The 23437-nt window shown below is 42.2% G+C and overlaps 2 protein-coding genes across 4 annotated transcripts; both read right to left on the bottom strand.

The window, feature by feature from the left end:
- Window positions 1-439: 439 nt before the first annotated feature.
- On the bottom strand, window positions 440-15316 carry LOC142891640 (dihydropyrimidine dehydrogenase [NADP(+)]-like). Of its 2 annotated transcripts, none has more exons than XM_076031320.1 (25): window positions 15140-15316; window positions 12759-12869; window positions 12508-12590; window positions 11391-11478; window positions 10959-11120; window positions 10240-10436; window positions 9986-10067; window positions 9742-9829; window positions 9543-9650; window positions 9282-9451; window positions 8231-8441; window positions 7926-8110; window positions 7266-7481; window positions 7000-7164; window positions 6739-6807; window positions 6524-6607; window positions 6261-6381; window positions 5330-5449; window positions 4990-5132; window positions 3858-3912; window positions 3607-3728; window positions 2797-2946; window positions 2583-2645; window positions 1583-1660; window positions 440-1482 (listed from the first exon to the last, which is right to left on the bottom strand). In XM_076031320.1, the coding sequence occupies exons 1-25, from the start codon at window positions 15170-15172 to the stop codon at window positions 1318-1320; spliced, it is 3069 nt and encodes a 1022-aa protein (XP_075887435.1). In that variant the 5' UTR covers window positions 15173-15316; the 3' UTR covers window positions 440-1317. The 2 variants fall into 2 exon arrangements, with proteins under 2 accessions (XP_075887435.1, XP_075887436.1); XM_076031321.1 differs by lacking the exon at window positions 15140-15316 and adding an exon at window positions 14537-14674.
- A 764-nt stretch (window positions 15317-16080) lies between these two features.
- On the bottom strand, window positions 16081-23280 carry odr4 (odr-4 GPCR localization factor homolog). Of its 2 annotated transcripts, none has more exons than XM_076031319.1 (14): window positions 23162-23280; window positions 22752-22855; window positions 22443-22559; window positions 21380-21472; window positions 20754-20860; window positions 20636-20672; window positions 20368-20511; window positions 20188-20283; window positions 18820-18867; window positions 18294-18413; window positions 18065-18179; window positions 17182-17385; window positions 16596-16649; window positions 16081-16190 (listed from the first exon to the last, which is right to left on the bottom strand). In XM_076031319.1, exons 2-14 carry the CDS (start codon window positions 22848-22850, stop codon window positions 16120-16122), a joined length of 1305 nt encoding a protein of 434 aa, XP_075887434.1. In that variant the 5' UTR covers window positions 22851-22855; window positions 23162-23280; the 3' UTR covers window positions 16081-16119. The 2 variants fall into 2 exon arrangements, with proteins under 2 accessions (XP_075887434.1, XP_075887433.1); XM_076031318.1 differs by having other exon boundaries at window positions 23103-23258.
- Window positions 23281-23437: the final 157 nt, after the last annotated feature.

The following is a 23437-nucleotide window of genomic DNA, read 5'->3' as shown; positions in this document are numbered from 1 at the left end:
AATTGGAACATTAAGTGTTTACACCTGCTCTGTTCAATTATTGATATTGGGTGCACTTGCTGAAGTGGTTTGTCTGCTTTTTGTTGATGTTTTTTTTGTGTGTGTATGTGTGCGCACGTTATTTGTAACCCTTTTTTTTTGTTGCGTTGGCCTTGGCTTTGGTTTGTTATTGTTCTCTTTTACTTGGGGTGTTTGTTTGTTTGTTTGTTTCTCTCTCTTTTTTCTACTACACTGTTTGTAATATAGAAAATGTATTCTTTATATATGTATATGCAAAATAAAAAAAGTGTTTTTTTAAAAAAAAACAAACAAACGAACAAAAAACTACATAGATACTCATTGAATAATCTCAGCAGATTTAAATTTTACCTGAACCCATCCTGTTTGACAGTTGCCCTTCTCTAGTTATTAATCCACTGGATATATTTGAACGGAACCGTTGTATCGCTTGAATTTTAAATTATTAATTGAATTTCATTCAACAGGGCGACACACTGGTGCTTTGGTTTGCCTCACAGCAAGAAGGTTGCAGGTTTGATTCCAGGCCTTTGCATGTGCTCCCTAGTCTACGTGTCTGTTCTCTCCAGGTATGGATCAGCTGTCATTCTATTGTTCTTAATGTAAAGCAGTTGAAAAGCGACCTTCTCCTTCACAGTCAAACAAGTTAGATCCAAGTTTAGTTCATTTTATTGCATTAGTTTTGATGGATTGCCTTATTTTCTAGTGTCACGCTGACGATCCACATGTGTGTCAAACTCAGGATGCAAGTTACAGAGCTCTGGGTTCTGAGTTCTTTGCCTGGCATCAACAACGGTCAACGTCAGGGCACCAAGTCTGACTGCTTTTCTCTCTCTGAGCCAATATTCTATACAGAACATCAGACAGGATGTGTGGTGGCCCCTCTTCTGCTGATGTCCTCCTCGTTTGCGTGTCGGGTTTCACACCTCGTGGATCGTGCAGCTTCAGTTCTCCTTTGCACCTCAAGGCTCAGTCACTCTCCCCGTCTGCTTGCTGCTTGCTGTTTCTGTGCCAACTTGCACATGAACCCAGCATCTTCACAATTATAGTCGGTAGTTAGTTAGTTAGTTAGTTAGCTAGCTAGTTTTCTGCCTGCATAGACCTGCACAGAGTCTAGAAGAGTCTAGAAGAACAATGCATTGATTAACAGTCAGCAGGTTACATTAGTGATTCTATTATTAAGCACAAGCATCTTGATTAAACACGATATTATCTTCAGTTTATTCGCACCACTAATGTATGTCAGTGCGTACAGCAAGTGTGTGAATGTGCAGAACGACTGTTGGCTCTTGTTGCCGCTCAGCAGTAGGGACTGATGGGGACGCCCCTCTTTGGCTGGTAGGGCGTCTGCCTGGTCACCATCATGATGCAGTCTATGATTGGACACACGCTGAGGCACAGAGTGCAGCCGGTGCAGCTGTCGTTCACCACTGGGAAATGAGTCTCTGGGTGGAACTCGATGGCCTGGACAAGCAGGAAGAAACGAGGATGACGTGGCTTCAAACAGAGACCAACGGGAAAGGCGAAGTTTTAGAGTGACGGTCAGACGGACAGACGGACAGACCTGATATCCAGAGTCATTGCAGGTCATGTAACATTTCCCGCAGTTAATACACATCTCCTCATCTATTACAGCCTGGACCTGGAAGCACAAGGGGTCAGGTTGGGTCACTTTGTCTTAGTTATGAATCATTGCTGCAGGCCAATACACAGGCATGCTCTTCTCTTGCTGTTTTTTTTTATAATACTGCAAACGCAGAGTAACGACACTCTACTAGGGTCAAGTCATTGTAACACAAGAGGCCTTTAGACTTAGGGGGCTGAAATGACCCTCCAACTCACAGACACTGACAGACAGAGAAACTGTAAATTAAGGTTTTAGGACAACTTTAATATTATTTTTTCATTCCAAAATTTCTAATTCTACATGTTAAACTCACGTTGATTTGGTGAGACTTTGTTGATTTGATACATTCTGCACTAACACCATATGTACTGTTTGTGTACTATGTAGGTAGTTGAGTTTTTTTTTTATTGTTTCCTTAATTGTAATGTAAATTATACTGTCACATAAATTAAATTGTAGAACATTAAACTTGAAAAAAAGTGATTTTAATTGTGAATCTATGATCTAATTAGTGTGTATGAATATTGTAATGTATAGTAGAACACAAGAAGAACTGACTTTTGATATTAAAAATGACAAGTCGCAGAGACTATAAGCCATTAGGGCTCCAATAGCCGTAACCATCCATGCTCAGAAGGGGGCAGCAATATAGATCGTGACGCTGTTAACCAGCATCAGTCACACAACACAGAGAAAACCATGCAAAGATCATCACTTAAGCTTATTGTGTTGCTTTTCTGTAAATCTCACGAGATTTCTGAGCCTTGCTTTACCAAATCCTTTCCTGTTATTTGAATATTGCACATGTATGTATGCAATATTGTTGTTCATACGCCAGCAAGCCATGAGTGTCCCTGTCTGACTGTGAGACGTTGGTTCATTTGGTTTACATTTGATTACGTTTGTCCCTGATATGTGTTGATCTTGGCTACTGTACCTGCTCCATGTTGCTCAGGTCCTGGTACGCTCCAATGTAGCGCAGCGCCCTCGCTATGACGTCCTACAGAAACGCCCACATGATAATGCAAGACAGACGCACACAGAAGACGCCAGTGATTCAATGGCCGCAGTCTCATGTTATAAAACAGTATGTAAGACAGGACAAAGAGGAGAACAGCAGGGCAGTGTTTGTATGTCTGGATGCAGCTGACCTTGACAGCAGGGACGGGTTTAGTCGGGGTGGACACTCTGGGCGTGTTGGCTTCCATCACGGTGGTGGCACCAGCGTCCCGGATCTTTTTCTTATACGATGCGATGATTTCATTTTTCTCCACAAGGTACGGACCGAAGCTTGGAAGGCTCTGTGCATACAACCACACCAAAGATGGAGGCAACCGGGGAGAGAGAATATTAAAATAAGAGTACTTCAGATTATATCATTTAAACAGATAAATCGACTTCACATGCAAATGCTAGCTTTGTTTCCATTAAGGACCTGATAAACTCTGTAGTATTATTATTTGCAGCCAACACTCGTTGCGTTTCCATGACCGTTTTTCGCAAAATAAAAGCAATATTTCAAAAATTTTCGACAAAGTACAATTGTGATTTGCAGGTGTTTCCATTGAATGGTGTGAAGCTCATAAACCGGAACTTTGGTCAAATCTCGTCCTGCCAGACCATGGCTTTTCGAAGCCCTTCTCCCTCATTTCCCTCTGTCATTCCTTTTATAAATCTGCATTTCCATGTTTGTTTGCTGTCAAGAATGGTTGTTCTATTTTTCTCTTTGATTACTTGTAGAAAATATCCCCGTACGTCTCATCCGCTGACGTGTAAACGCCAAAAAGAAGTGTTTCCATGACACTTTTGCGATATTCCTCTGTATGAACAAGTCTGAAAAACCACCTCATGAGAGCATCAACACCTTTCTGCCATATTTGAGAGGTTTTTCCCAAGTGGAGCTGTTTCTTTTAGGTTTTGTGCAGTTCCAGGGCGAATGGAAACGCAGCTGGTGCTGGTACCTTTCCCACCAGGTCCTCCAGCCTGGGCACTGGCTTCCCTTTCTGGTGTCTGTCAGTGGGAGGAGACTGACCGTCCCAGCCCTTCATTTCCAGAGACTTCAGGTACAGCAGCGCTTTCAGACCTCAACACATAGAATCAGAATGAATATTTGAATATTTCATTTCAGAGCATCAGCATCGGCATCTATTTGAATGCAAGTGGAACTCCACTGCCTTAGACACCCGCTACACAATGGTGTGTTGTAACATACCGACACAATAGTCCTCGATCAGAGTGAAGTCCTGGTTCTGTATTGCGCTGCACACCTGCGGCAGACAAAACACAAACATTGAGACTTTGTTTATTCTGCTACAAGGTGTTGCCAGGTTCTCTTAGATTTTTTTTTTTTTTTTTAAAGAATGCAGAGTATGATGTCCACATTTCTAACAAAAATTGTTGAAAACTGCAATTGATGCAATTTATAACTGAGGCACTGGTTCTTTTTTTTTTTTTTTTTCACTTTTATCAACTTTAGCAGCTGTCTATAAAGCAGCTCTAGGGTGACTTTGGGTGGAAATGGCGAAGTGAGGAAGTAAACACGCTGCATCGCTAGTTTATTGATGTGGGAAAATACAAATAGTGGCCTCGCTGGAGCGCTCGTATGTGTTCAGGAAAAACACCAATGTGAAATGCAATACAGACATTGACAATAACGTCGTAGCAAACCTCCAACACTTTTATTACTTTGTCTTTCATCGAGGTGACTTATTGGGTTCCATTCTGTCATTTTATAATCTTATGTATTTGTAATAGTAGGATGTAAGACTGCCGCTAAATAAAGGTGTGACGTTGCCGTATAGTGGTTGGTCCGGCGTGTCGGGTCATGCTTGAAAGTTACGCAGTGCAGTTACAGCTGGCACAACCGCCCCCCCCTCTCACTGCCGAGGCGGCACCATTGATCCTATCAATCCTTTATCTACCGCTTTACTGAGTTTGGAATCAGAATTTTAAGGTTGAAAAGTTACCCAGAGCTGCTTTAACTTCTCCAGCTCACTTTATTGTGCTCACAGTGTTTCCCTCCAAGAACCGCCAACATCAGAGATATTGGAAATCTCAAATATAATTTTCCTATACATTAGATAAATGAGAGATAAATTATCGCTGGCTACCAATTTATATCACTAGCGACCGTTCCGATCAATTCAATTCAATGTAACAGTAACCTAGTAAAAGTAATAGTCTAACTATTTCACTAAAATAAAAGTAATTTACTCTGTTCACTATTCACTTTGTAATAACAACTAATAAAGCTACTTTATCTCTCCCTTTACCTGCTGACCAATCAAAAGAGGGTATGAATCTATATCTATAGTGTCACATATCTCATATTTTTAAATCATCACCTGTAATGCAGAGGCTCCAGCGTGGAGAAACTGCAGTCCTGCCTCTGCTGAGTCGATGCCTCCAGTGGCCAGAACTGGGAATCCAGGAATTGCTTTGGCAATGGCCGACACTGCTCTGAGAGCGATGGGTCTGATGGCGTTACCTGCACACAGTGTCAGACAACTTCATCAAACCTCTTTAACACCACTCAGTGTCCTTACAAAGACGGCGTCTTTACACACACACAGCAGCTCCCGCCTAACAAATTTCTCTTGTTATTTTGTGCAAATATTAACATTTTAAAACTTAAAGTGTGTGTGTGTGTGTGTGTGTGTGTGTGTGTGCTGTGAGTTGATTTACCAGACACGCCTCCATACGTGGTGCGTTTCTCTGCTCCAACCTGTGGCCAGGGGGATCCATCAGCCTTCAGTCCCATCAGACCTGACACTGTGTTGGTGGCTGTCACTCCGTCGGCTCCACCTGGGAGACACACAACAATTATACATAGATGTTTAATATAATAGACATGCACACACACACTTGGTCAACACTATTATTGCTAAAAGGTGATGTCCCTTCCCAGACACACAATACAGAGAGCAGTCTGTAGGGGTCACTGTGTAGTGCACAGGTGTCAACCTCTGGCCGGCGGGCCAAATTTGGCCCACAGAGTCATAATATTTGGCCCATGAGGCAGTAAAAAAATCACTACCACAGGTGGCACATGTACTGTATATACTGCTAATACTACAAATCCCAGAATGCACTGCTGATATTTTGGTGCGTCAATCAGGACAGGACGTCCATTGAAGGATATTATTGTGACTCAATTGGTTTATTGTAGTTATATTATTTTTAAATGTATTATCAGCCCGTGGAAAAAGTTTGCTGTTGAAATTTAAACCAGAAGGCTGCAAATAAAAAAGGAGCATACGATTTTCTATGTACATTTTATTTTATTTTGAGTAGTTTTTTAATTTGAAAGTCAATTTTGCATGTGTGCAATATTAAGTTTAAGTTTATTGTAAAGTGTTCAACTCTGCTTATTTCATATTCAGTGTTTGAAAAGGTTGACTGTTCTATCTGGAGGAAGATCTTTGTTTCAGTTTGTTAGAGAATGATAAATTATAAACCACTGCCATTGAAAGTTTAAAGTATGATTACTTTCTATTTGTTTCTTAACCTGTCATTAACGGACAGATTATGTTGGTGTTGTTGGTGGAATCCTGCATGTTAAAAAAAAACAAACATAAGATTGTAATTTTCACTCAAGTGTAAACAGACGTGTTACCCTCATGGGCTGCCTTGGCAATGTCCACAATGTTGGTCACGTTTGGTGTCAGCTTGGCGAAGAATGGGATGGAAATGGCTGCACGCACCCAGCGACAGATATTAAGCACCAGCACAGGGTCCTGGCAGCAAGGACACATACAAACAGCACGGAAAACTGATTGTTTTAAATGTTTATGGTATATGGTAAATGGCTTAAGCATCAACACACACACATTTAGCGCATTGGAATGTAAATCTTTGAGTCATTTAAAAGTTCAGTACCTGACCACAAGCCAGTCCCATGCCTCTTTCTCCCATCCCGTGAGGACAAGACAGATTTAACTCCAAGGCATCAGCTCCCGAAGCCTGAACACAACTGATTTTAGCTTTCTCAAAATGCATCAAACACAAACTACGGGACAATAGTGTATTTGAAGGGACGGTTGGCCACTCTAGTTGACCATGAGGATGATATTACCAGGATGTGATTCTCTTACCTCTGCCATTTTGGCTAGTGCAGTCCAGTCTTCCTTGTTATAAGCGCACATTATGCTGGAGATCACAACCTGACAGACAAATACATGGAGGCTGGATTTTAGTTTCTTGGAGATGAACTTGCAAACCAATCAAAGATCTCAGCTTGCCTGCCCAATTGACAGATACACAAATGAAGCCTGGGAATTTTAACTTGACTGGGTAAAATCAGTCAAAAAATAACAATATTAACCAAATCAAGAGACACAGAGTATTCCACTTACGTTATCAGGAAAGTCCTTCTTCAGCTCAGTAACTGTCTGGCACCAGTAAGCTGCTGTCTTCTCACTGATGAGCTCAATGTTGAGGAAGGAGCCCTGACCGGGTCCATAGATATTACCTGAGGTGGTGCCTCGCACAATGCGAGGAGACACATTGGTCACCAGATCCTGCAGAGACGGTTTGACAGACAATCAATCACACACCGTATATAAATGACTGATGTGAAATGCTCTCGGTGGAGCAGCAGACTTAAGGGAAAGCACTGTACCTTGTCCAGGCCAAAGGTCTTGGTGAGTGCGAAGCCCCAACCTTGCTCAAAGGCCCTTCTGATCATGGCAGTGCTGGTGGTGGGAGGTGCAGATGCAAGCCCAAATGGGTTGGGAAACTTTATTCCACAAATCTCGACACTGATGTCCACCTGATCGATGGCGCTGTAGAACAACGGTAGCTTTGGAACCGGACCCACTGACTGTCCATGCAGAGACTGCAAGAGAACCGTGAATGAGACAAAACTCCACTGCACACTGAGGTGTTGGAGCACTTTGATAACTTTTAGATAAAGTACAGGAATGGCAATTAGGTTCCACTTTAGTGGGGATTACATTTGAAGGACATGCATCATTTTCTTGGTTACCGCTCTACAAATAACGGTGCTGCTTTACATCCTTTAGGAAAATGCATTAATGGACGCAGGAGAATCATGCATTCAGGTGAATGATGAAATAAATTAACTGGCATGTGGTGAGGGCTCATGGTTCGCGATAAAAGACAAAACAACGGAATTATCGCTATAGTGACAATTGTAAGTGCTGCCAAAGTGGCATAGACCGACAGAATTAAGCAACAATCAAAATCTTTGCTGTTGATTTGAGGTGAAGGCAGACCTGGGACTGGCCTTTGGACTAGTACGTCTGTTAAGCAAAATTACCTGCACATATCTGTGGATGTGCCAGGAGGCTTGTTTGCCATCGTTTACTGATTCCACCGTGGTGTTTGCTAAACCAGCAATGTCTCCACCGGCAAACACCCAGGGCTCACTGGTCTGCATGTTGTCTGTGTTCACCTCTGGAGTACCCCAGCGGGTCAGCTTCACTGGAGCCAGTGCCTCAATGACTACCAAACCAAACGGACACACGGAATGTCTGAAAACATTTCACTGACCAATCAGCAGTTCCGGACACATTCGTTTTTTTGTAATTATGCCGCTTTGTGTTTGCATATTCCCTGGGTTACCTTGTGGGTCACTCAGCATGGAGCCAAAGGCACTGATGATGTAATCAGCCTTCAGCTTCACCACCTGGTCCTCATCTTCCACCCACTCCCCTGCCTCAGTTTGCTCAGTGCGGCAGAACTGCAGGCCAGCAACACGGCCGTTCTTCATGATGACCTGTCGAGGGGACAGGAAGGGAAGGAACTCGCACTGCTCCTCCTTCGCCAACTCCATCTGTCAGAGGAAACACAGCAGTCACATCAGCTGCTGCCCAAGTCTGCTTGCTCACTACAGTACGTCTGCCATCTACTCACCCAGGCCATCCATCCATCCATCCATCCATCCATCCAACCATCCAGCCATCCACCCATCTGTGCCATCCATCCACTCATCCAATTAACCATCCATCCATCCATCCATCCACTCATCCAATTAACCATCCATCCATCCATCCATCCATCCACCCACTCATCCAATTAACCATCCATCCAACCATCCAGCCATCCACCCATCTGTGCCATCCATCCACTCATCCAATTAACCATCCATCCATCCATCCACTCATCCAATTAACCATCCATCCATCCATCCATCCATCCATCCATCCACTCATCCAATTAACCATCCATCCAACCATCCAGCCATCCACCCATCTGTGCCATCCATCCACTCATCCAATTAACCATCCATCCACTCATCCAATTAACCATCCATCCAGCCATCCATCCGTGCCATCCATCCACTCATCCAATTAACCATCCATCCATCCATCCGTGCCATCCATCCACTCATCCAATTAACCATCCATCCATCCATCCATCCATCCACTCATCCAATTAACCATCCATCCATCCATCCATCCATCCATCCATCCACTCATCCAATTAACCATCCATCCATCCATCCACTCATCCAATTAACCATCCATCCATCCATACATTCCCACCTACCCAACCACCCATCCATCTATCAAATCCCGCCCACCCATTCATCCACACATCCATCAATAACCCACCCATTCACCCATCCGATTGATCCACCTATCCACCCACCCCTCCACCCACCCCTCCATACCTCCTCAGGAACAGCCCTGATGTTGGTGAAGCCCCTCCGGAAGCAGACATACACTCTCTTGGCTCCACAGCGGAGCGCCGAGGTGGCGCAGTCAAAGGCGGTGTCACCAGCACCCAAAACAATCACAACACCCCTCAACTCAGGTAGAGCAGAGCGGCACTGGCACATTCCTGGGTGGGGAAGCACAAACATTAAAATGTTTTATTTTTTTTTTTACTAGAACACAGTAGGCTGGCAGAATAACCTGCACTAGCACTGCACCTGTCTTGCTGGCTGAGGCCACCATTGGCAGAAAGTCTTTGGATGTGAAAAAGCCCTGATCTGCGGTCAAATCCTGGAAGATTTGAGCTCTGTTGGCCTGAGGGAGACCTGAGGTAAAACACACAGACAGAATCGTACATATTAGAGTAGGAATATAAAAAAAAAAGATTAATCTAATGCTGATTTTCAATTTCCTCACCAATCCCAACGAAGACGGCCTTAAATCCCTCCTCTTTCAGGGAAGTCAGAGATGTGCCATTGACACCTAAACCCTTCTCACACACCACCTGCAGATGTTTAACACACACACACTCAGGATTTAATGCAATATCTAACAACTGCAAAAAAAAATACAATTTAATAAGCATGACATCATTCCGGCCTTTCACAGCATGGAGTCCAAAGAAGTTTTGCTGATGAAGCTTTATTTTATTGCACTATACCTTAACTCCCAAGTCCTTCATCAGGTTGATTTCAAAGGACACAGCCTCGTAGGGAAGACGGAACTGAGGGATTTCTGATGTACTGCAGGAAAGTGAGAAGGTCTAGATTTCTAAATTGTTTTTAGGGAGTATATCAAACGTTTAAATGCTTTGCTTTACAATTATGTATTGCGTATGATAATTACAAAGAGGTTCAGTTATTTTAGAACAAATTAGTCTCTGATATGACATGACCACATATAACTATGTGTTACCTCAGCCCTCCGATGTACTTCTGTTTCTCAAATATGGTGATATTATCATATCCAAGCCTCGCCAGGAAGGAAGCACAGCTGACTGAAGCTGGGCCACAGCCAATCAGAGCTATAGGGGTGTGGTAAGACTTTGGCATCTCATTGGGTGGTGGCAGCTCTGGGTTCCTGATCTGAGGAATTCCCATTTTACTGAACACCTAAACAGAACAAACAAAAACAACCCTCAAACATGACATTAAACAATACCTAAGGGAGTTTGGACACTATGAGCACGCGCAGGCAACGGAACAGTGGCAGGGACTGGAGACATTTGGCAAAACATGATTGGACACCATGCTTGGATTCTGCCTTGACAGACCTTCCAAATATCAACATTTTCAACATTGTGCTGTTGGTGATTTCAGTTGGGCTCATTTGACCAGGTGTATGAGATATGAGGCACTAATAGAAAAATGTGTAATTCCACACAGGACTGTTATGAAGTAGCAGTGCCTAATATAATGGCACAGGTGATATTGTAAATTATTACATATTTAGTATAATGCTAGAATATGTTTTTTTGTCCAATATGATTAGTATGTACAGTATATGTAAAGATACACAGTGACACAACAGAGTTGCATTTTGTTGCCATGACTGTAGGAAATGTTGGCCTCCTGCAACAGTAGCTGCTCCACAGTTTGAGCTGTAGTTTTAGAAAGAGCTTATGGAAGTTTTACCTCAGTAGCAAACTGCTGCAACCCTCCAATATTGATGGGTCCCTCCTCAGAGGCGTACAGGTTGCAGCCACCCACACACAGCTCTGATGTGGGACAAACCATTCCGCAGGTGAGGCCCAGCGGGTTGTCGGAGAGGATGGCCCGCGCGGCCCCATAGTAGTTCTGGTCAACACACACACAGTGACACCTTCACATGAGTCATGACATTCCAAATGGCTGCAACAACTGGGAATCTCTGTGTATTCAGATCTATTTTTTTTTATTCATCAGATGCTCTTTAACGTGACATAAGTTGATTTAAATGTTTATTTCCAATATAGGGCATTTAAAAAAAAAAACCAAACAGCATACAATTAAATTCATAAAAAAGTTTAAAAAAACAAAACAAACGTATATTGGAAAAGGAGTGAGATCACATTTGTCTTACAGTACCTTATTTGAGATGCTTGTTATAAATGATTTGATGTCCAGGTTGGTCGGGCAGCTCTTCTGACACGGAGCGTCTGCACATTTCAGACACCTAAACACAGAGTTTGCTCTTTATTCTCAGCCAGTCTTACAATCATAAAACACATCGCTTGAGGCTGTATTGTCGTTTGCTTGTGTTTTGGATATTATCACTAAATTCTACAGTTGTGATGTTGCTCTCTTGATAAAAAAAAAAAGGTTTGCAGAACACTGCTGCTCAGGGTTTGTATAGAAATGTTTCACACACGCATACTTCATATACACTAGCAGTCAATAGTTTGGACACCCTATGAATCTTATGTCTTTTCTTTCATTCTCATGACTGTTGTCGTGAAAGGGTGGCTCTGAACTCTGGCTGATGAGAAGCAGGTGTTTGATCTCGCGAGAGGAACAAGGGCATCCGAGACACGCGGGTGTCCGACACAGCTGTTCACCGAACATCACGAGTACAAGTCTTTTATACCACGGCATAAACACGAGCATACAATGAGCAGATCCACATCTCTTTTGTTGAACACCTCCCCAACCATATCTGGATTGGCTCCAGACTCAGTGTCGCTGGACAAAGACACAAACCCCTATCTGAGCTACAGGATGCCTTGGCCAATCTGTTATGGGTCAGCTTGACCTCATGTTGGTGTTCGAGAGGCTGCATATACTAAAAGGCCTGCTGAAATGCCTCTACAAGTCCAGTTGTCGCAAACCACATGATTCAACAATATTTTTTTTCCCACCCACCACGCTATTGACATTGCAGTTTGTCACTGAAGGCATCGAAACTACGTATGAACACACATGGAATTATGGAGGAAACAATAAAAGTGTCAAATAACTCTTCAAAAAATTCTTCAAAATTTTTCATAAAAGGCATATTTAGAGTTATTTAACGTGTTTCTCTTTGCTGCATAATTCCATATAACTTGCTCATATATTTGATGTCCTCAGTGCCTATCTGCAGTGTAGAAAGTTGTAAAGATTAAAACAATTGCGTGAGGTGTGTCCAAAGGTTGACTGGTAGTGGACACACAAACAAAGCTAAAAGAAAGGTCACATAATAACAATGAGGGTCATCAATTCTTACCTAAATGCTTCTCGCAGGGCCCCACGCTCACTTAGTGTCGTGTGTTTGATATCGTCAAAGTTATTCTCCAACTTCACACAAGACTGAGCAATTGAGAGAGAGAAAAAAAAAGAACAGAATATTGAATAATAACGTGAGGGGAAAAGGAGGCTATGAGCAGACTGTCAGGCCTAGTTAAGCATTTCTGCCCTTTTTGTAATGTGCAGAAGTACAAGTGAATGTGTCGAGTTGATGTGCGTTGTGCATCTTACATCACAGCCCCGCTCGGCGTTTCTCTTCCATTTCTTCTTCTCCTTCTTTTTGTTCGCTGTGGACATGATCTGGGCATGAGTCTTCACCCTGGGGTTGAGAGCCAGGATGTTCTGCACGACACCGGGCCAAAAAGCATTGCACAGCAATGATTAAACACAGCAGGGTAAACAGGAACACGAAGGCTGTTGACTCGTACGTTATATACGTTGCACATTAACGGAAAACGTGGAAACGTTTGCTCTATTTTGTTTGGTCATGAACTTTAACCACTGGCAAAAATGCAATTTTTCAGATCAGAGCCATCACTTGGAATACAAGAGGACACGAGTCAGTTTTTTCTCAAGGAAAAAAAAATATTTTGAGAAAACCAACCTCTAACCAATATGAATATGGACACGTAATGTTGAGCTATCGCAAGCTTTGACTGATCTAAATGTTTCATATCAATGAATCACTGTTTAATGAGGCTGTCCATTGCTTTTATTCAGTAAAAAAAAAAAAAGAAATAAAATGCACAGATTGGTGTTGTTTCTTTGGTCAGCCAACCACTGGCACGTGTCGTGTCACAGGCGAGTGGAAAAAATCTTCCAGGAAACGCAGTGACACTATAGATCTTTGTGAAGTTTGTTATTTGGGCCGGTTGCTTCATGACGATAAGATAGCGATCAGCTGCAAGGTCGGCACACCGGGGTCATACTATGTAGACGGAGACATAAATTATTTACTAAGTAAGAAAGGAAAATGGTTGTCAGGAGAAACTCTGTAGTGGATTTTATATTGCTGTTAAATTCATATGTGTTGCAATATATATGAAGTTATGTCATGCTTTAGTATTCTAAGCAAAATCACTCCTCTAATTAAGCAAAGATATCACAGGTGCATCTTTGTCAGTGCAGGAACTGGAAGGTTTAAATCATGCAGCTGTGTTGTGCTCAACAGTTTTGTACTTGGAAAAAATTCAATTTGAGAAGTAGAAAATTCAAGTTTTGATCTTGAATTTTGAAAAATACAACAAACCACTATTCCAATGGAAAAATAAGAGTACGAAGCATTCTTTTCCCCCCCTTGATTATTATAATTTAGATTATTAAATACACAAAAAATAATAAATAATGCTATGGTTTCGTTTTCAATCCAACACATTTGATATTTCAGGATTTTCTTTGCAGTTTAAAATCTTTGTTGTCACTCTTTGATTTTTTTTTCAGTTCCAGATCCTTTCACCCTCCAGTTTCAGACTTTTGGCCCTGATCCGGATCCGGATCTGGATGTGGATCGGGTCCTGGACTGAGACATTCAAGGCATTCGAGCATAACAGGAAGCCGAGGCACGGTTCCCCTTCGCAGCTCAAGGTTGCTGAATGCTTGAGGCTCTCCTCAGAATGCTGAGGCTTTCAGAAAGGTGAAACCTCGCCGCCTTGTCAGAAAATCAGGGACGATGCAGGGTTTAAAGGAGATCACGGGGCCAGTTTAACCCCGAGGAAGACATATTTCAAATCATAGTCGTATTGAAGTGAGATGCAATTTAAAATAATTGGCGAGGATGGTAAACTACAGAGATCTCCAAATTACCAAAAACTTTTCCCAGTCACATACAAATAATGATAATAATAGTAGTCTCATTTTTTTTTTTTTTTTTTGAAAAGCCGCTTCACCAGGCGGGTCAGGTTGGACTTCAATGCAATTTCACCCAGAGGAAGCTTGCAATTGAAATCGTGTTGTGTCTGCAGCTTTGGTCCTACTTCTCAAGGCCTCTTGCCTGATAAGAAAAAACACACCTCTTATCTCATTGGCAAAGCTCCTGTATCAGGCTACTTCCCCAGGATGGCTTCATCTCAACTCCCTAGGAAGAGCGTTTGGACAACAACTCCCACTCTCTTCTTTCACTTCCCCATCCCTTCGTCTCCTCTTTCACCTTTATCTCTTTGTCCTGCTTATAAGCAAATGTGCATGATGGACGAGACCTGTGTGTATAAAAAAGGTGATGTTCTAACTGTTCTGATGAGGTTGGGAGTTTGTGAGAGTTTGTACGCATCTGGACACCACACAACCTCCTTGCGCTCCCTGGGTGCCTAATTGATTGATGCTTGACTTCTTTGGAATAAAACCTGCTTTTATACAATCAAGTCAGTGTCAACGAGGATTCCTTCAAACATCCACACTCCACTGCTGCAGCCTGACGAAAACACCACAGTCGAAACCGAAACTGAATAACACAATAAAAAAAAAGCCACAGAAACCACTTTTATGTCCCCTTCAATTTCGTATCCGAAACAAGATCGGAAGAAATTGAGAGTTTGCACATCTCTCAGTGGAATTCGCAAGGGCGAAGCTGTGATTTATTTATTTATTTATTTATTTTTAATTATTTTTGCATTTACCTCAATATCCGGGGGGTCCCTGCTCAGCATCATGCTTTACTCCTCTTCGCAAGGGCACCAGTCGGACTGTGTGGAGGTCTGGATCGGGCGTCCGAAGCACTGTCCGGGACTGCTCTCCTCTCCTCCAGCGAGCTGACGGTGCTTATCAAGCCCCAACCACCACCACCACTCACTGTGTCTTTCAACCTGTTGTGGAGAGCGAAGTTCAGCCCGTTTGAGCCTGTAGCCTACCGTGACTCGTGAGTGCTTATTGCGTCACTGGACACATTCACTTGTTGCGAGGGAGGGAGGCGGTGTTAGCGACTGTTTTCTGTTAAAACTTTTGTTTGATTTGACGCTTTTGCACCGGGCAAACTTTTAATCGGCCACCCCCAAAAAAAATCGAAAATAAAGAAATCCAACAACTTTGGCGGGGAAAAAAAAGACCATTAAAAAAAAAAAAACAAAAAAAAAACAAACAACCAACAACAATAAAATTGTATAATTGGATTATATTATTATCCCCAAAAGAGAAACCACGAAATAACAAGAATGTGGTAAAAGTCTTTATGGCAGATTGGGCAATCAAAGTATGCTAGCCAATTATTGTGAAACAACATTTGAGCTCCACTCAGTGTGGAAAATACTGATGCGGTATAGTGGTAATTCTAGAGAGCCCTGTAGGTGGCGTATATGTGTTGTATAAGTCAAGTTCAGTTGGCAGAGAAAAACGGAGAGAAGAAGTCGTCTGATGTCTGATGTGTGATTGTTCCAGCTCATTCAGCAAAAAGCAAAGTTGCATTCCTCCCGTGTGGACATTCCTTATCTTCTTGAAGCTATTACAACGAGGGAATTCTTTCAAACCCTGATCCTCATCGGATTTTTACAATCAGATTCAAACCCTGATCCAGAACAACAGTTCTAAATCTGAATTCCACATTCACAACAGACTCAATGATGCATTCAAGACAATCGCTTTAATCCGTTTGTATCATTTTGCGTTACACATCATTAAGGTAGAGCATGGAGGCAGCCGTGGCAAGCAGGGCGACAGCAGTAGCCATGGCAACACCTGAAAGAAAGACAAGGATCAGGTGGACCGTCGCACAGAGATGCACAACTTTATTCGTATGTCGAGGAGTTCAAATGTAGATGACGTGCTTCCAGAATATGACTTAGAATCAAAATGAAATTGATTTTAAGATTTGAAAAGCTGCTCTGAGGTGACCCTGCACACATCAACTCAATGTTAATATGTGAAACGTGCATGAATCATTATTTTCATCAAAGATGTAACCCAAACCAAACAGCTATCCTGTTTTTATTACCAGCAGTCTTCAAGTGGAGTAAACTCAGACCTTTGAATGAATCAAATTCTATCACGTTCCCAAATAAAATGTGCACTCTTATTGTCTCTGAATCTTAAACTTCACATTCTATGCATGGTGCAGTGTGCCCAATGTGGAAGGTGTTTTACCAGCGTAGTTTTTCCTCTTCTGCTGCGGAGCTTCGACAGTTTCTGCAGCGGGCTCTACACACAAATTTCATTTTCAAAAGTCATTACTTTGTTGGTAAAAGGTGCGAAAGGGGATTAGGGCTGCAAGCGGAGAAACAAATATTACAGGAAGGAGATTTTTATTGAAGTTTTCATTTCAAGTTTTAAGTTGAAATTTTGTGAATAAAGTCAAAATTTCGTTAAGAAAAAAAAAGAAAACAAAAGAAAAAAGGAGACGTTAAAAAGACGAAATTTCATGAATAAAGTTGACATAAAAAGGACAACATTTTGTGAATAAAGTTGGAATTTCGTGAATAAAGTCGATGTAAGTCGTGAATTTAGCCAAAATGTTGTGAAAAAAATTGGTGTAAAAAAGACGAAATTTTATGAATAAAGTCAAAAATTCATTAAAAAAAAAAAAAAAAAAAAGTCAACAAATTTCATGAATAAAGTCAACGTAAAAAAAAAAGATGACTGGCAAAAAAACGGAAGTAGATCTAATGGTGAAATGGTTTTGCATACAACCCCTTAAAACCAACGCAAAAGCCAGCACAAGATCCACAGTTACCTGCAGGGACCTCTTCCTCCACTATTTCAGACTGGGTCTCCTGGTTTGTTATCAAGTCCTCCTCAAGCGCATCGATGTCCAGCATCTCTTTCAGCCTGTCAGTCAGCTCAGATTGGTCCTCATCACTGAACCGGTAGTCACACACACACACCGGCCTGCTCTCTCTCAGTGGGAAGAAGATCCGACAAGGGAAAATGAATTGCTCTGGAAGAAATGAAGAGGCAGGGGAGGAGCAAAAAGAGCAATTACACTTCTGGAATTCACTGGGATTTAGATTTATAAAGCAAGATGCCTCCTCAGGGAAATTACACTAAACCACCAAGGCTGCTTTATTTAATTTGTCTGCGCTATCATCAAATCTGGAATCAGATCATTTACACTGCCAGTCAAGAGTTTGGCCACCAAACCCAGTGCAAAAAAACGTTCAATTAATTGCGATTAATTATATTTAATCAATTAAATTCTTAATCGACAATTAATCATCGACTAATTGCTAACATCCCTAGTGGTGTATATACATAGTCCTGAATACAACCGGGATTAACATTATAGTAAAAACCCAAATGGCACATTGTGACAGTTGACGCACTCAGTGAACCACAGCCAGTTCATGATCAATTTTCACATCTTTGTTAATTTTTAAGTGAGTGCATCACCTGACTGGTGAGTTGCAATCTTTGACAAAAAGAGAGTCAATATTTTGCCTGGAGTTGAGCCTCCTGTGCAGACCTCCCCGTTGGCACGTGATTGGCCGTCTCCCTCTGTTGCTGGGATTGGTCAGCCACCCATCCACCCACCCGCCCAGTGTCCTGACCTCAGCTGCAGTGATCTTTGACCAGGGGCACTTGACAGAGGGGCCACCTGTGTGCATGTGCGTGTATACCTGTGTGCTGTCTGTGTGTACCGCTGCCCCGGCTCTCTGTCTCTGACTGCTGCAGATCCTCCAGCAGCAGCTGAGCCCTTGTGGCCACCGTGGAAAGTACATCTCTCTTCAGCAGCTGTCCACAGTCAAGGTGTTGTTATTGAAATAAAGGGAGAAAAAAAAACATAAACAAAACAACAATAGCCTGATGTTATTGTTTCAGTTGTGCATAGTTCAAATCAAGTCTTACCTTTTCAATGAGTCCAGCCTTCAGCCTGTTGCTGTGCAGGTACGCTCTGCTGTGGACGGCTCCTCCAAGCCACAGGCTGCCTTCACACCTCTGCACCGGATTTATCGAGCTTTTCTCAACCTTACGTGGAAAATGATGTTCCTCATTACATCACTATCATGAAAAAACAAAGTCTTGAGGCATGATTTGGTCACGACATGCAGCCTAACTTGCTGGTAAACTGACTGAGACCACCAGAGCCTGGGTGGGACAACAGAAGCTAGCTTGTACGCTACGCTAGATTATGAAAAATACTTCGGCACACAAGCTATTGAGCCTATGCCGACATCATTCTCCCATAATGCACTGCTGCACTGACAGGGCAAGCACTGAGAGAGCCATCTGGAGAGAGAGCAGGCCATTACAAAAAAAAAAGAAGATTGTTTTTTCCTTTATCCCTCATACGTGATTACATTTGTACAGTCACAGCAATAAGATTAAAAAAATATTATGTTATGACAACCGTGTGTGTGTGTGTGTGTTTTACTGGTGAGATGAGCAGCTGAGCTGTGAAAGTCTGTTTTTTAATCTTCTTCTGCAGAATAAACAGGAGAGAAGAGCAGGAAAAACACAGTTTAGGGTTTAGACATCAGCACCAACAACAGTGTTAAAGACACAGTTCACCCTCTGGTACATGAAGATACCCCCCAAAAAATTATAGATTACCTAGATTATCACATTAATCGGTGTGGATTAATTTCCATCTGTGTGTCTATATGCTAAAAATGGATTTTTAATGAAACACCAGCAGTCAAAAGTTTGGCCACACCTGTTTCTTCTTTATCTGGACTACTTTCTTCTACACTGTAGATGCACACTGAAGACATCAAATATATGAGCAAGATATGTGGATTCATGTGGCAAAAGAAAACAATGTTCCATACCAACATATGTGATGTTATATTTATTTTATATGAATGTGAATGGTGGCTATTCGAGATCATCTCAAATATAAAACTTGTTGGAGTCATTTCACATTTTTTTTGTTTCATACATTTTCCATATGTGTTCATTCATATCCGGAACATCACAACAGTAACCCGTACATCCCATCGTCCTTAAGAAAGAGGTGATAGGCTAAGACGGCTGAATCACAGAGAAACCTTTTGCATTCCTAAACTGCAGGTTATTAAATATCCAGGTCTGAATGAAGATGTTGATTTTTCTGTATTCATTTGATTTCTTTGTTTGTGTTATTCTTCTGCAATGGATTTCTTTGCTTTATCTAATTGCAATGATGGTGAACGTTGATCTCTTTCATGCGTTCTTGACCATTGGATGTTTTGTTATAAAATGTTTCTATGTGGCCCTGCGATGAACCGGCGACTTGTCCAGGGTGTCACCCTGCCTTCGCCCTAAGACAGCTGGGAGAGGCTCCAGCAGATCCCCCGTGATACTCAATAGGAATAAAGGGTATAGAAGATGAATGAATGAATGAATGAATGTTTCTCACTGTTTTGAAAGAATGACACCTGCTGGCTGCTGACTGTAATGACATGATGACACCTGTCCAAACACCTGGTGAGGTGCAGATTTCTGATTGGTGGACATTCTGCCGAAAACCTCCTCCTCCTCTGTAAGAACTGAGGAAGCCTCGCTACAGCAGAGGCTTCTCAACTCTTCACTGAGATGCTTTGGACTTTCTTCTGTTTTGCTTCTTCCTGTGTATCCCCTCCAAAGAGCACCTCAAACTGACACCTCCAGCAAGCGCTCCTCCTATGAGGGTTTTTTCTCTGAATGTGTTCATCCATAGCTTTGATGCCTTGAGTGACCATCTACAATGTGAATAAGTCATGAAAATAAAAGCCAAACCATCCAATCAGAGTAGCGTCAGTGCAATGTTGCTTTCCAACACCTGTCCAGCGTTCAGCTCCAACTCCTTTGGCAGCTTTTTGCCGTCAATCAGGCAGACGGCGGTGTGGATCTGCTGCGCCCACTCCTGCAGTCCCTCCTGGAACAAACACTTGGCCTGAGAACATTTTCTGAGAGGGTGCTCGTCAACGCATTGCTCGTGTGAGTGCGTTCGTTCACCAACCTTGAGATTTGCCTCCATGGTTTCTGTGCTGGCCCTGCTTCCTGTCAATGGTACCAACATGTCCATGTTTAAAGAGCATGACACCGTGCTCCAAGATGAACACATGCTGGCCTGGTACTTCCAGTCTGCAGGCTTGGCTGCACTCTGGGGGGGTTAGCAGTTTGATAGACAGTCAGTGAAAGCAGTTTGACTTGATGATTATCACTTTCTTCAGTAAAAGAACCATGTTTAAAAAGGATACATCAACTGGTGAAAGACTTCCACTCACCTTTGGGTCTTTGACGTCAAAGGTTCTGCAGACGGTTCTGATGATTTACGGTTAAAGAAATTTGCTGTTGATTCCTGATCACATTAGAAGCCAGCACACACACACAAAAAGAGGATACTTTCTGGTTTTGGGATTGACGTGAAGCGTGACCCAGTCTGTGACATCATCATCTGCAGGAGTCCACAGACAGTCTGAGGAGATCAACTTGTCCACAGCGAAAGCCAGCTGCACACAGACACACAGCAGAGATCTGAGAAGAGGGGCAACACTCGCAGGGCTACAGACAACAGTCAGTCACTGCCGTGAAAGATGATACTTTTTTTTATTAACAAAAAGATGAATCTGCAAATTGTTTCAGTGCAGTAACTCTCGACTTCTCATATTTAAAACTGAAGAGACAAGTTGTCTTCCAAGACTTTTAGAGACATTTTAAACAAACGGACATTAGACACTGACACCCGTTAACATTTAAAATGAGTCCGTAGGAATTTAAAAAAACTAAACCAAGGAAAATAAAAATAAAAATAAATTCTTTTTTGACTCTTTGCTGGAATGTCACTGAAAGGAGAATCAGACGTTTGTCTTTTGCCGTGCCGTTTGATGATGACCTCTACGGCCTCGCTACCTTCCCCTTATTGAAACCCTGTCAATCTATTAGGGAACTCTTTTTGAGCCAACAATGACTTGGTAATCTCCAACGTGTCAATCAATAGTTTTCGCGTGGGGTTTTAATGCGACTCTTACTTGCCGGAGTGTCGTCAGTGTCTCCTTGTCGTCGGAATCAGTGATGATGAAGACTCCCAGAACGGACACGCCCCCAGGGAGCATCCTGGACACCTAACAGAAACAGCAGTGGGACATTGCAGCAAACATTCCAGCTAAACTCTTGAACCTGGCTCCCTGAAGACACAGCAGGCCTGGCTGATGGTTGTGGCAGCTTGAAAGTTTTTCTATGCTTGACTTGGCAATGGTTACATGTGTTTTTGTTACCACGTGCACCTTATTTGAAAATGTCTCTTGTTTTGCTCACTGTGAACAATTGACTTTGTAAACTTGCCAGCAACCACTCAGATGCGTTCCTTTGTAAACCGAAACACCTTGGATTTGACAACAAGAGAAGAATGTGAGACAGGAATGAACAATTTAGGAGATATAATATCGTTATCTGCCAATTTAAAAAAAAAAAAAAAAAAAAATACAACCAAACTGAGCAGGAGATCCTTCACCATGCAGCAAGACACTGGCCCACAACACACTGCCAAAATAACAACGTTCATCAGGATCAAAAGTGGACTGTTTCAGACTGTCAGTCCAGACTTAAACCCTGCAGAGGGTTCAGCCTACTTCACCTGCTGAAGAGCAGACTGAAGCGAGGAGCCCTCAGCAAACTACAGCTGGAAGAGGCTGCATTGCAAGCTTGGAAAAGCATCACCAAAAGAAGAAAAGCAGAGTTTGGTGAAAGTCACTGTGTCACAGGCTCAATGCATTTATTGCATGCAAAGAATTTGGAACCAAACACTGAGTCTTATTCAGTTTACCTTAATTTTGTTTCAATACTTTTGCTCGCCTAAAAATGTGGTGTTCCGCTACACATCTCCCTGCTGAGTTGTGTATCAGACACAGACATAAATCTCTGGAAATAAAAGCTGAAATGTTGATGTATTGTCTCTATTGTTTATGTCAAACCCAGATGTTTTCAGTTTACAGCAAAAACAAAGACATTTTCATCACTGTTCCAACACTTTTGGAGGGAGTGTATGTTGTAGATAGAAGACCACAGAGTGTGTATTGGAAAGGAGTTGTCTACCTGTCGCGCATGCTCTGTGACCCACTCCTTGTCCAGAGAGCCTCCAGCTGCTGAAGTAGAATCCCCCCTGTCAGGTGTCCGGGCGGCGAGGACGACAAAATCCCTTTGTGGGAGGCTCTGAAACAACCACATCCCAACATCAGTCGTCGACTTCTTGCACTGTTTACATGCAATGCAGCTTTCAGACTGTTCCCAAGTGTCTATAGAGGTGTCTTTCAGAAAAAGTACTTATTCAACTATTAATGTTCTGGTGTCAGATGTAGGTTGATAAAAAAAACAAAAAAACAACAACATTATATAGAACTGTACCTGTCCAATAAGCAGGCCAGTGACAGGGACTGCATGTTGATCACATAGTTTAGACAGATACTCCTTCACAGCATCATCTACTATGTAGCCACGGCCCATGTTGCCTTGAAGGACAAGGGGGAAAGTTTACACAGCAAACGAACAAAACATATTCTGTGCATATTTGTGCACTTCTCATATCCAGAAATAATCAAAAGCTAAATACTTGAAGAAGAAATCACATCACATTTCAGCTTCACTATTATTATTATTATTTTTTTTTTAAGCTAGCCAGCTGGTTGAATATAGTGCATGTGGTAAACAGTTCGAGTAAAGTCCGAAGAGCTTGAGAAGGATGCGGTGGGAATTTACCTGTCAGGGTACATAAAGTGAGTAAAATTAAGGGAAATGAAAAGACGTAGCTTACTAACTTTGACAGCTGTAAGACGCTCGTCAGCAAAAGGACAAAACTCAAATGACAACAATGCACTGAGAGCGACGTATTTCCGTCGCATATTTGTGACGTATAAGTTCGCGCAACAAGAAGTCGTCCAGTCGCAAAACGAAAGTCAAACGTTAAGAGGAACAGGGCATCATGACTTCAGTTTAAAATTGCAGAAGCAGGGTTTTACGGTAAAAATCCCAACGTGTTCAGGGATTGTATTGTATCATTAAATTAATCAAAGTGACTTTGTACGTCACAAAAT

The sequence above is a fragment of the Nelusetta ayraudi genome, unplaced genomic scaffold (assembly GCF_046127955.1).
Source record: "Nelusetta ayraudi isolate G7.1 ecotype Tasmania unplaced genomic scaffold, CSIRO-AGI_Nayr_v1 ptg000033l, whole genome shotgun sequence".
Classification (NCBI taxonomy): domain Eukaryota; kingdom Metazoa; phylum Chordata; class Actinopteri; order Tetraodontiformes; family Monacanthidae; genus Nelusetta; species Nelusetta ayraudi.
This window is presented reverse-complemented; position numbering and strand designations above follow the sequence as displayed.